General features: G+C 47.5%; 1 protein-coding gene across 3 annotated transcripts in view; it reads left to right on the top strand.

Annotated features, from left to right (window-relative positions):
* The first annotated feature begins 4,529 nt into the window (after nucleotides 1-4,529).
* CRADD (CARD and death domain containing adaptor protein) overlaps nucleotides 4,530-13,202 on the top strand; it is an 82,178-nt gene continuing 73,505 nt past the window's right edge. Inside the window, exons 1-3 of one of the 3 annotated variants that reach the window (XM_075428529.1) lie at nucleotides 4,530-4,679; nucleotides 8,128-8,433; nucleotides 8,536-9,354. In XM_075428529.1, coding sequence (XP_075284644.1) covers nucleotides 8,136-8,433; nucleotides 8,536-8,735 — 498 coding nt within the window. In that variant the 5' untranslated portion in view covers nucleotides 4,530-4,679; nucleotides 8,128-8,135 and the 3' untranslated portion in view covers nucleotides 8,736-9,354. Of the gene's footprint in view, nucleotides 4,680-5,178; nucleotides 5,497-8,127; nucleotides 8,434-8,535; nucleotides 9,355-13,202 lie in introns of those variants that run through there. The other 2 variants (XM_075428527.1, XM_075428528.1) reach the window with 2 other exon arrangements.

The following is a 13,202-nucleotide window of genomic DNA, read 5'->3' as shown; positions in this document are numbered from 1 at the left end:
TACATTAATTCATATAGTTGTAGAAAATGGACTAAAAATTCTGAGAAATACTGAGTCACATTTTGCAAATATTAACTGCAAGTTTTTTATTACAATTCACTGCAGAGATTCTTTCATTTTTTTTCTGGAATGAATACAGAAGTTTCACATCTGATGCCTGCTTCTTTTAACTACTTTGCATTCAACTTCTGGCTAGAGATTATTTCTGTCAAAGCAAACAGCAGTCAGAATTAATTCATTGCAATACTGTTAATAAACATTTTTATTATTGAAACTAATGTAAACGTGGAGACAACACATGGTCACTTCAAACCCCATGGTTTAAGCTGTTCTGAAACTTTCTGTGCTATATTTTACCTACATGCTGGATATGCCTTTTAATAAAATAATACTTTTAAGGAAGTTCATGACGTGTCACCTACATTTTATACTCACCGCTCTCTTTCAACTGCAATTAATTTAAAGCCTTTATTATTTAAATGAATGGGAAGTTATGAAGTATAGCAGCAGTCCAGGGGCTGATCCCCTTCAGCGACGCACTTCAGTCCTGCCGTCACCCCCTCTCCGGAGTGGTAAGGAACCACTTTCGGAGCAGCAAATGCCCTCTGCCCCCTGCCAGCCCCCCAGCCTGCCGGCACCCAGCGCCACGCACCTGAACCCGCTCTGCAGGCTGGGCTGCCCTTCCCCACCAGAACCTTCCCCTCCGCGGCCGCAGCCTGGCTTTCAGTGGCTGGCAGGAGACCTGGGTGGTGGCATTAGGGAGAGCCACTCGCCAAGGGGAGTGCAACGGGGACCAGGGTGGGGAGGAAGAGGAGAGGGAGGAAGGGATCGTTGCGTGGGCTGGCAGCGGACAGCAATGGCTCCCAAGACCCTCATCCACTCTTCAGGCCACCGAGCCTGGGCCACCCTGACTTGTATTTGAACTGTGTTTTTGAGACGCATCACATTCAGCAATGTTTTCTGCCCTCTTCTTCCTAAAAATGACAGGCAACCATGCAATACATGTTTCTTTTTTTCCATCTTCATTTCAGAGGTTTTGTGAGAGATTTAGCCAATTAGATGTGTTTTTCATAAACAAATCTAGAGGCTCATTTCTTTTCTTTTGTCCTTAAAGTTGGACTGCTGTCCTACAGACAATTGAAAACAGCGTAGTCCTAATAGATTAAATCTGCTTGCACTAGTTTTGAAAACACATTTTGGCTCTTGTTATCAGCAGAAACAAATCAGTCTGTAGAAAACAAAGAAAATATGTACATGCTAGGATACAGCTTGACTCTAATTAGCATAAAGGATCCTCTAAAAATATTTTTTTTTTTTTAAATCTCATTATACTTCTACAGCGTTTCTAAAAAGATTTGGGACTCTTAAGTGAGCTTTATAAAAGCATACGGTAAATTTAAAAATCTGGTATTCTGACCTGGAATAACCCACATGCAAAGAGAACAGCGTTGCCAGAAGAGATGCTGCTTAGCTTTGTCCCCAGAGACTTGGACTTGCTACCCCAAATTCAGTGATCCTCAGAAGCGCAGCCTGACGGCCTCCGGCGCTTCCCCAACCCATAGAACCAGAGAGAACGAGGTTCCAAGTCTAAAAGTCTGACAATAGTGATGTGCAGGACTGACCGTGGTCCACTGACCTACAAAGCCTAGGAAATGCTTTTTTAATCTGCACGGTTAGCTTTGAGATCCCAGCAGAGTCAGTGGGGAGGTGAGCTGAACCCAAACCAGCTCAAATTTATATATATATACATATATACACATATATATATGTATATATATATATTCGTGCCTAAAACTGGAATAGAGGCGAATCATCCTGCCGAAGTTTTGTTGAACTTGGACCAGAACTGAACCGGAAGGACTTTAGCCAGGGATGAACCCCAGCAGAAGTGAAGTGCAAAGTTCAAGGGCTTCTCTCCTTGGACTTCCGAACATTACCTTTGCGCATCCTCGCTCCGTAACCGCAGGGTCCAACCAGTGCCTGGGCTGCACGGCCAAAGACGAACCCCAAACACCAGCAGCGCATTTACAGTTTCCGCCAGTGCATTTGCAGCGCAAGTTATAAACTCACGGAAGCAAAAGGAAACACCGGATTTTGCCTTCATCCAGACTCAGACCTCTGCTGCCATCCTCCTCCTCCCTAGGCTTCTCTGCTTCCCTTCACCGCTTTCCTCCTTCGCATCTGTTTAGACTGTAAGCAGAGACGTGGCTCAACGCTGGCTGTGCGCCTGCTACCATCCACTCCAGCGGGAACTGGAGCTGTTCTGCACCTATCCATATGTCTTGCTAACTTTTTAAGATATTCTTGGACAGTATAAAATAAATAATCCTAATTGCTTCATCTGGCAAAAAGATACAGTAAATGCAAGTGATGTAACTGCTTGCCTTCGTTTTCTATTTTAAAATGCAGGCATATTATCTGCAATCAAATGCAGCTGTCAGGATTACAATGATGTGATATTTTAGGTCTCCAAGTTTGGTCACTCCAATTCCGGATACAATACAGTTCCTTGGATCGTGACCGAAAAAAAAACCTAGCTGGCAGTCTTCTGACACAAGCAGCTGAGGAAGGGAGCTTTTGGTAGCTGCGCAGCGCGGCGCTGAGCAACAATCATATAGATGGTTTGCGGCGCTCTCTGCTCCCTGGTGCCCGACTGTGTTGTTTACAGATGTATTCCCTCACAGCCGGTATTACAAACTGCCCATGACACAGAAATTTAAAACCACCTCGGCTGTACTTGGACTACAACAGCAGCACGCTTCTTGTCTCGGAGTTACCAACGACAACTTACTTGTGTGGTTTCCAGTGTTGTCAAGGTCATAGTAAATATGTTAATGCATCACCCTGAAATATGTTAAACATGTTAATGCATCACCATAGGAGTATTTAAATTTTTTACATCTGTGTTCCTAGAAGACCAACACGTGTGCCTGAGACAAGAAACATTTACCTTGGTTTAGCACATGTATTGGAATAAGATAGTACTTATCAAGTGTTTAAAAGCAATTTAAATCCTTTGTATCACATCTGCTGTCTGGAAATAATCCTAGATAAAAGTATAATATCAATGAAACCAAAATGCTGCTTTAAAATTTCCAAATTAATAGCACCTCTGCAGAAACTGGCCACATAGTAAATGCATATAATTTTTTAAGCATTTCTTAAACCCAGCGTACAAACTTGTCCTTTCAGACTGTGATTTACATTCTGTGTCCAAAATTCCCAAAACACAAATTCTTAACTTTGCTGTCAGCCACAGGAAATTCAAAGGAGAAGGATCTCAGCTTTCTGAGTGTGACCAAGCGCGTGTCCTTCCGCAGATACGCGTCACGCTAAGCATGTGCAGTCTGTCAGCTCTATGAGCAACACGTTCAGTCGCATCCTTCCACGGCAAATACTTCCTGGGTACCCTGTCTAGGAAAGCCACGTAAAGGTTTCCACCACTAACTTCCAAATCCCCTCAAAGCTTCCGAATACCCTTAACTCCGTCCGATTCGCCCGAACGGACTGCGCAAGTGGGATTTGCGCGGTGGCAACATCTCCAGCAGCAGCAGGCGCAGCAGCCGCCTCTCCCGCTCTCCCGTGGCTGCCCGCAGTGTCCCGGTAGCGCATTCCAGCTCTGCAGGATCTTTTTGTTGTTGTTTTTTCTTTCCCTTTCATCGCTATTGCAGTCCCGGGGTGAAAGCAAAGGGCTGAGAGTGCGCGAGCCCGTGCGACACCTTACACCTACGCCAAGGCGGAAGAAAGTTCTTGGATGATACATGACAGGGACTGACACCGCCTCATTTTTATAGCTCTGTGAATCAGAGTTTTCTCTCTTCTACCGCACTCTGGTTTCAAATATTCATATAAAAAGACGCGGAAGAGATGTTTTTGTATTCAGTGACAGATGAATACAACTACAGGAATGTGCACAGCGCTCAGAATGTGGCAGGCACAGGCTGGATCTGACTGAATGGTTTTCATCTGTGGAAGTTTCTCCTTTTTTCGGCCGTTCAGGCGAAAGTAACGAAGGCACCAGCACAGCACCGCCGCGCGCCTGCCGCGATGGACCAGCACCTGCACGAAGCCCGGCCCAGCGTGCGCGGGCGGACTGGAACCAGCGTCCCCAGAGCGCAACGGGCCCCGCTGCTCCCAGCGCCACGGAAACCCCGCTCTTGTCGCTTCTAATTTAATTTCAGACACAGCCCTCCCGCTCCCCACGAAACTCCACGCCACGCGGGTGCCAAGAGCGCGGCGGCTCCTCGGCGGGGACCCGGCCCGGCCCGGCCCCCGCGGCGGGGCGGCCCCGCTCCCTCAGCCCGCCGCGGGCTCGCGGGGGCCGGCGGCCCCTCCCGGGCGCCCACTGGCGCCGCTCGCCGCGGCCGGGCGCTGCAGCCAGCCCCGCTCCGCGCTCCCGGCGCCCCCCCGCCCACCTTCCCGGCCGGGCACATGGCGGGAGTGGGACGCGGCCGCGCCTCCCGACCCGCTGCCCGCAGCTGACATGGCGGCCGCGGCGGCGCCCCCCCCCCCCCCCCCCCCCCAGCGGGGCTGGCGGCGGCGGCCCTTCCTCGGCCGGCCCGCAGCAGGGAGGCGGCGGCGGCTTCCGGCGGAGCCCGCTTGCCTTCAACAAAGATGGTGCTCCCCGCGCAGGCTCCGCGGGCGCCGGGGCGCCGTGGGTAGTTCCCCGCTCCCCTCTCGTGAGTACGGGGCGAGGGGTGGGGGGGGCCTCCCCCCTCACGGCGCTCTCTCGCCCGCTCCGCCCTGCGGTGCCGGAGTTCCCGCTCGGTCCGGCCCGGCTCCCCCTGCCCCGGGCGCCGCCGGGGGGGACGCGGGAGTCCGGGCGGCGCCGAGGGGCCGGGCGGCGGCAGCGGCCCCCCGCGCTGCGGGGCCGGGCTTCCGCGGGGCGGGCCGGGGCGGCCGGGGCTGCGGGCCGGAGGCAGCGCCCGCCCCTGCCGCAGCCGCCGAGCCGGAGGGAGGGGCCGCGACGGGGGCTGGGGGCTCGGGCGGGCGGAGCGGCGGCTGCCGGGCCTGCGTTACAGGGAGGGGTTAAAAGCGAAACTTCATTTTAAGGGGGGGAGGCGTGCTGCGGGCGCCCGGAACCGCTGGAGGGTGAGGGGGGGGGGGCGGGGGCCTTGTCCTGAGCGAAGGGGGCAGGCGAGGGCGCACTCCGAGTCCTGAGCTGCCCGGGGCCGGCGGCGTTCGGGAGGGTGCCCGGGGGTTCCCAGCCCAGACCTAGGCGAAGGTTCGGTTCAGAAGCAGAAAGGGTTGCTGGTTTGTTTTATTTTCTTTTTCTTTTTTTAGGGTCAAGGTTTGCAAAAGTTTTACCCCTGCTGTGGGCAGGTTTTGTGTCAGATCCAGGGGAAAGCAAACCTGCTCGTGTTGGTGCGGTGGTCAGCCGAGGCCCGCGCTCACTCAGCAGGGCGTGGGGGTCTAGTTCTGAAAATTTGGCTCTGCGGTGGTGAAGATGTGGGTTGTGAAGTGTCTCGGGAAGCTTTGAGCCGTGTCATCAGTTGGGTAAACGGACTTGTCATCTTCTTACTTTCCCTCTAGCACCAGAATTACCAGAGAAAATTTATTTTAGAGTTTACTTTCAATCCCTAGAAATAGGCTGTGATTAAAATTAATTTAAATTGATTTCATCTTGCGCTAAACTCCATCTCTATGCCTTACGCACCAAAATCCTGATATATTTCCTTATCTGGCTGCTTAGTTCCTGACTCAGACTTTCCTTCTCACAATAAACACACACAAAGAAATACTGAATCTCTAAAAAAGACCTTAAGAATCGATACACCCCATCCTGGACGTTTACTGGGCCAGCGCCCTTGGTGTTAAGGGCCCTTGACGTTAAGGGCTTTAAAACCGCATTCGTGCTCACTCTGCAGTCAGCAAGCCAAAGGCCTTTTTCAGCAGAAGTTCCCACTTCAGATTCATGGCTCGGCAGGCGTTTTTCGGTGCATGAGGGTGCAAACTGAGGTGGTTTGAAAGGGCTTTGTTTTTGAATAGCATTGGCCGCTTTCATTATGAAGAAGGAAAACTCATGAAGTGCTGTGCCATGGCTAGGGAAGCCGATGTTCCTCATCTGACACGTGGGCAAGGAGGCTCCTGGACAGGGACTCTTGGTGGCCTGGGCACAAGAGCTTCGCAGCATCTGAAGCACTTTTGTGTCTGGGTTGAGATAACGCCCTTGGAGCTGCTGCTGGGTGCCTGTCCTGAACTCTGCAAGCGCTTCATGAGCTCAGGGACGGTCAGGGAATCCTGGAAGGGAGAAATGGCCGGGATCTGCTGCCCAATTTTGATCTTGGTTTGCTTTAGTCCAGTAATTGCTCCTGGTACTGTAAAGGTAGTGTGTGTTAGGGACCAGAATCTTCAGCTTCACCCGTCCAAAATGAGCATCCTAACATCAGATGGGGAAATCCAGTTCTCTTTCTTGCCTGCTCTTTTTCCATCTCCTTGCTTGCACCATCGTCTCACTCCATGGTGGAGTCTGATGTTTGAGCTATGCTGAGCAAGCTGGCATTTTTTAAGGATGCGAGCCAGGATAGCTGTTGTTTAATTCCCAAATGACCCCTAGACAGAAGGCAGTGGGCACCTCAAAACTCACTTCAGTATATGAGAAATGTGTGGGGTAGCCCAGGAAAGATGGAGTCCTCCTGGGAAGGTGCCATCCAGCAATGCTTTTGGCACTCGGAGGAAGTGTTTTCGGGAAGTGGCTTTATCAGAGGGTGTCACAGACAGGGTTTTCGCGTCACTCTCTCGTGGTCCTATGCTCTTACATCCTGCCCAGATGCCATTTGTGTCCCCGTATGTTTTGGTGATTGCCTGTCCTAGATTTTAACAACCAGGCCAACCAACTGACCTTTGACGGGGCCTTGGCAGTCAGCAGGCACCTCAGGTGATATAACCTGATTTAGCAGGTTTCTTACAAAAGCTTTGAAAATCTCTGCCTCGCCTTGTGTCCCCAGGCTGAGTGAAGTACAGTTTCTGCGAAGGCTGGCTCTTCAAACAGCAGCTTCTAGTTCAATTATCAGGAACTCTCTTGGTATTCACACTCAACACCTGTTGCAGTTTTTTGACTTCATGATTTAGTCATGAAAAAGTATTTCGTTGTATTACTCTATAATTTTCCTTTTCAAGTGCCATTAATGGGCGTAGGGATATGTTTGTCGTTAAGGACTAGAGCAGACATCTTGATTCGGTTCATAGGTCTGGCACGGACTCCTGGTGTGATCTTGGATGAGCTGCTTGGTCTCGCAGGACCTTGATTCCTCATCTGTAGAGTGACTATAAAATGCATCTTTGCCAGCTTTTGTCTAGTCAGAGCATTAGTCAAGTGAAATGGAAGCTGGCAGAGGGCATCCGATTGCTTTCTGTGAGCATGTTGGAAGGGTCAATACCAGGGAGGGAGAAAAACTGCTTAAGCTAAAGAGCAGTTTTGGCAGAACAAATAGCTATAAATAGAAGGTGGATAAATTTGAGGTGGAAATTTGAAGAAAGTTTCTCATCATCAGATCAGTTGAGCACCAGAGCAGCCTTCCGGGATGAGCCAGGGGGAGGAACGACCTGGTGCATCACATGCATTTCCACCCCTCCTGACATTCAGACCTGTTGCGTAGCCCAGAGCTACCTGCTGGCTCGGTCCCTGCTGCCGCTGCTGCCTGCCGGTAGTGCCTCTGCCAGCCCCGCTGCTGCCTTTGCACTGCTGCAACAGCGAAAGTGCCGCAGCAGCAGTAGCGTCAGAGGCGTGGGTGGCAGCGGTCAGCTGTGACGTCTCTCGAACTTTGTGCAGGTAGAGTCTCTTAAGGACTGGGAAATGCTCTAGCTGCCTTCAGCGTGGACCTTGACTGGTCAGTGAGCGGGATTATTTGGCGTGGGTTTTATTCCACTGAAGGACTGGTATTGACAATGCCAAAGGTTCTCTTCCCATCTAGTGTTTCCCAGATAAGGCTGCATTTTAGCTCGTGAGACAGTGAAATCTGAGCGGAAAGAAGGTGGTGGGAGTCATTAACAGTTTTCCAAGGCTGGTGATTCTGAGTGCATCATGCTTTCTAAAGGCTGCCAGGTATCAGACATCACTTCTGGATGTTAAAATGTTGAAGTATTTTAATCTTCACGCACTTCCCTACCTCTTTTCTCATGCTCTAGGCTGCCAGATGGATGCCAGAGACAAGCAGCTTTTACGCTCCCTCCGCCTGGAGCTCTGCACAGAGGTGCTGGTGGATGGAGTTGTTATTCAGTATCTCTACCAAGAAGGGTTTCTCACGGACAGTCACGTTCAAGAAATAAAATCCCAAACCACCAGTCAGAGGAAGACCATGATGCTCCTTGATATTCTCCCCACCAGAGGACCCAAGGCTTTTGATGCGTTCTTGGATTCCTTACAGGAGTTCCCGTGGGTGAAAGACAAGCTGCTGGTGAAGCGCAAGGAAATGACAGTACAAGATCCTGCAGGTAAGGCCAGGATTGTTGTTGCTGATGCTTTGGAGTTTGTTCTCAAACTGTAATTTTGAAAGTGTTGAGTATACCAGTAGTTTCAAGTTATGCGTCGTGTAGATACAGAGCATGATACCAACGAAAGGGGACAGCTTGGATTTCCTGGAAGCCAACGACACGCCAGGAGGTACTGCAAAGTTTCAGGAGTGTGCAGGGCTGAGTTTCAGAAGACCAGGAGACAGCAGGAGAGGCTGGGACGTAGGAGGCTCCAGACTCCGTTACCTCAAAGGGAACGAACTACAAAAAGTAGTTTTGGCTAGCTGCAGAGCAGTCTCTTCACCATCCACACCTGATTATTGTTTATATAGGTTTTACAGTGTTTTTTTTCTGGATTGTTCGTATTGACAGAACTTTTATTACTTTTATTATGATTTTAGTGTCATATTGATTTAGTACCATATGCTAATTTAGATTTATTTAGTTTATTAAGTTCACTGTAGTCCAAATATCTAGGATAATTACTTCCAAAATTACTAGCCATTGCTCAGTTTTAAAACAAATTAAGGAGCTAACCGATTTAGGGCATGTTTTATAATCTTATTTGGTCAAATCTCTGGCTTTCTGACATTTAAATGTACTTCTAAAACTAGTTGTCTGGACTTGGTGGTTGTTCAGAAGTGATTTCTTTAGCAATCCGTGCATGCTCTTGTTGAGTTGTTTTGAAGTCATGGCGACTGCTTAAAATGCCCGTTTCTGGCCCCGGATCCTGGCAGCATGCTCTGGCTGCTCACCTTGTGTTACCAGTGGGGCAGCAAAATAGTCCTGACTCAGGCACATCGTTTCCAAGCGGTCTGATTAACCTTTCTCCAAGCCCTCCACACCCCCCCCAAGCCCCATCTGAGTTCGGTCGTACATATTTTGATGCACACGACATGTGATTTTTCCAGCGTCCACGTGCTTTGCGTGAGGCTGAAAGCCTGTGAGGGTGGGTGACTAAGACCCATTGACCGCCATGTGCACCTGCGGCCTGGTTAGCTGCACCTTCAAGAACTTTTTTTGTCAAGATCTGCTGGAGAAATCTGACATTATCTTGCCTTAGGACATTTTTACTGGAATATCATCACAGATTGTCTGTCTGTTGGGTGTCTGTAGAGGTTGCTTTGTGCTTGCTCGGAAGTTAGTAAATAATTTTCAGAATTTGGGAAATAAATGTCCTGTGCTGCCCATAGGGGAAAACACTGCAAATTCTCAGCACAATGCAAACTTGAGGCATTGAGTCTGTTGGAAAAAACCTTGCTCACTGTTATGACAAATCCTGTCATGCTAATGCTCTTTATTTGCCTTACAAATCAGCCTGTTTGTTTGCTAATTGCTGGTTAAGCTGTTGAATAATCCTTACAGTTCTAGAAACACCCACAGAGCCATCAAATACAGTCAGGATTGAATAGTTTGTTACTAGAAAAATTGTTTCTCATTTTTGTTCTTTTGATTGTTTTGTGGATTGCTTGTTCCTGTTCTTGATCGCTTGTGCCTAACGTGCTGCATTCATGCGTTATCGGGTTCTCTGGTTTCGAGTGAGCTGACTGTACTTGATAATCATATTGCCAAATTTTGTGTGTGAGTTAGAAAAGGCTTCCAGATTAGATCAGAGTTTATTATTATTTTTACAGTGGCAATACCAAGTATAAGAACAGGGTAAGAGGCAGATAGCCAAGTTTGTTTTAAATGATCTTTAGAAGCCAAGGAAAGGAGCACCATCTGTGCCCCAATAAATGCTGAGTGCACCCTGGAATGCATTGGAAACCGTGGTGGCATCACCAGTGCTGATGACATGCAAGAAAAAGTGGTCTGGGATAAAAAGCTGCGCTTTGCAATCCAAACGACAAACTTGTAAGCTTTTGTCTTGGCAGAGTACTTGAGCATATGCTTGGCCTTAAGCATGGAAAAAGCCATTGGCTCTAATAAAGCTATAAGCATACTGAAAATTAAATGTGTTCCTTAGTGCCGTGCTAGATAACTTCTGCCATACTGGAAACAGTTCTTATAAATGATGAATTGTCAGTGGCAATTTCTTTTAAAGAATCCATTTGTGATGAAAAAAGCCTGCCATATACGCACTACCTTTTTTTAGACCCTAAACCTTTTAAAATTGAGGTTGGTTTTATGGCCCCAGATTTTTAAACCTTTTTTTATTTTGAATCATGCATACTTATGGAAATCACATGCCTGCTGTTCACTTGTTTATGCTCAATTAAAATTCTGTTTACTCAAGCAAAATATCCTCAGTTTTTGCAGATCTTTTGCAGGACGAAGGACAGGTGGCAAGTTGTTCCTTGAAAGAAAGTTTTATTTTATAGTCTTTCACTTCTCACTGACTACACGTAGGATTTTGAAATCAGTAAAAGTAGACTATTAGGTTTTCTCCATCTATACGTAAAAACTGTGGCACACACACAGTGATTTTTCTATGTAGGCCTTTGGATTATTGTGCATTGTGTTCTAGGAGATCAGGCTTTCTATCTGCGCTTCAGCTGAGAAATACAGTTTGTTGGTTCCAAGTTAAAAAAAAAAAAAAATCACAACTGTAGTTGTTAAGAAGCTTTTAATTTATTTTCTTCCCCTAGTGAAAAAAACCCAAAAATAACAAACCAACCGAACCAAACAAATAGCAGTTTCAGAAGGACAGAAATAAAAACTTTCTTTGGTGACGTAGTGTAAATATGATCTGGTGCATCGAGCAGCTACAAAATGGAAGGCAAAGTGTGAGACCTAAACAAGACAGTGCTGCTGACCCACCGGGAGCCTTTGGGCCAGTGCTTCCAAGGCAGTGGATGTCTTGGTTCCCAAGTTGTGTGACTCGGTGTAATGTTCATGGAGCAGCATAGACTGTAACCGCAAATCGGCGCAGGATTCAACCCAGAGTATGCCGTTTAGCTGCTTGCAAATAAATGAACTTCAAAACCTGTGATATCCTGAGTTTTATTGCTGAACGTCAGTTGATTTAAAAATGATACTTCTGTTTACTGTTGTCTGCTGTGGTTCCAAGGAACACAGAAGACTGTAATCCTGCAGAACACGAGGAATAGCTTTTCCATGGGAATCAGGAGAGTGACGTGCAGGCAGGTAGGGCCACTTGCATCTCGATAGTTGGAGCAAAGAGGCCCAAGATTCCTTCCTCTTGCGTTTTTGCTTTATGCACAGGACAGATTTTTGCCTAGGGTTGCCTTTCTCCTCTCTGGTATGGATCTGTCAGATGGCCACAGCTTTGGGGAAACTTGTTCGTAAGGTAGGGCAAGCATCATTGTAAACCCCCAAAATCTCAAGAAAACAGTTTAAAGTCATGTGCTTTTGGAGGTAAATATCTACAACTTTAATTGATTTCAGGGTGGTGTGTTTCTTGCTTGTGTAAGAGCCTGTGATCAAACAGTTCACCCTGTGCAGAGTAGCACTGCAAGACTTAATCATTATAAACATCAACCACAACATGAGTTCCTGGTTTTGAAGATCAAAACTTCTGTCATAGGAAGAGTTAACAAAAATAATGTGGGTTTTGTTGGGAAAAGACTATTCTGGTTTTTCTGCCCTGGTTTGGATAACTTTATGCCTTTGTCAGGAACATAAATCTTCAATATGGTATTATAATTCCTCTGAAAAACTACAGCTGTTGGCAACAGAATTCCATTCTTTCTAGGAAAAGCAGACAGTTACCCAACATTTTTTGCACTGAATAAAAAATATAAGCTTTGACGGCGTTTGTTTATCAGAATGTTTTTCTAATTTCTATCCGCTCAGGAATTTCTGTGCCCAAGTGTTATATTTCTCTCTATACTTTACATTGCTATAAAATTATTTACTTTTGAAAGTGTTAGTACTGCACCTCTTTGTAGTATAGATGATTTCTCCATTCCACAGGAAATGGCAGCATATTGAGAAAGAGAAAAATCTGAGATGCAGCGTTTGCCAAAGGAGCCCTGCAGCAGCCGTTGCTGTCTGGCAAATGCTAGTGAATTTGGGGCATGGAGTTACGCAGAGTCGTCTTGGGAAAGCTGTTCTCTCACAGCTAAGCAAGAAATATTTTCTAATGTACGATTTTGTTGTTGTTGTTGTTGTGGTACCTCGTCAGCAGTCTGCATTAGGGTCCTGTTAGACTTGGGTGAGGTTTTCGCACCTGAACAGATTTTGGTGTGGTTGGGGTTTTTCCCTGGACGTGTGCTCTCGTATAGCTATATAAAGCTTCATGTTGTGTAACACTTTGGATGAAGCATGCAAATACAAACCGAAACAAAACATGTACTGCTGCTGAGAAAGCCATCCTTCCCTCCCCCCTTCCCCCCCAGCTTTCCCAAAGTCCTTTTTCCACAGCTGGGTTGTAGGTTTCTAAGAATTCGGATTCAAATGCAACAGCATTAGCACATGGGGAAGTTTAGCATCTCTTCTTACCTTTTGTTGGCTGCTTCCTGCCCTCTTCCTCTCCTGCTTCCTCTCACGTCTAATGCAGGGAGGAAACAGCCTGGTGTCTTGCCTTTTCCATTTGGATGTCAAAGAGGAGAGCAGCTGATGAATTCCTTTTCTCTCTCTAAAATGGTGGACAGAAGACGGTGGTGTTTTGCTTTCTCCGCTTTCCCTCCCCTCTCTTGTGTAGTCCAGTGACAGAAGGGGGAGTTTCTTCCCACGTATGTCTGAAGGAAAGGGATGGGCTTAGCAGCCTTGGCCGCACTGTGCTGACCTGGAGATGAAGGAATGCCCTTGTGCCACATCCCAATGCCTGGAGGCTGTAGAAAATGTTC

The sequence above is a fragment of the Opisthocomus hoazin genome, chromosome 8 (assembly GCF_030867145.1).
Source record: "Opisthocomus hoazin isolate bOpiHoa1 chromosome 8, bOpiHoa1.hap1, whole genome shotgun sequence".
In the NCBI taxonomy this organism is placed as follows: Eukaryota; Metazoa; Chordata; class Aves; order Opisthocomiformes; family Opisthocomidae; genus Opisthocomus; species Opisthocomus hoazin.
This window is presented reverse-complemented; position numbering and strand designations above follow the sequence as displayed.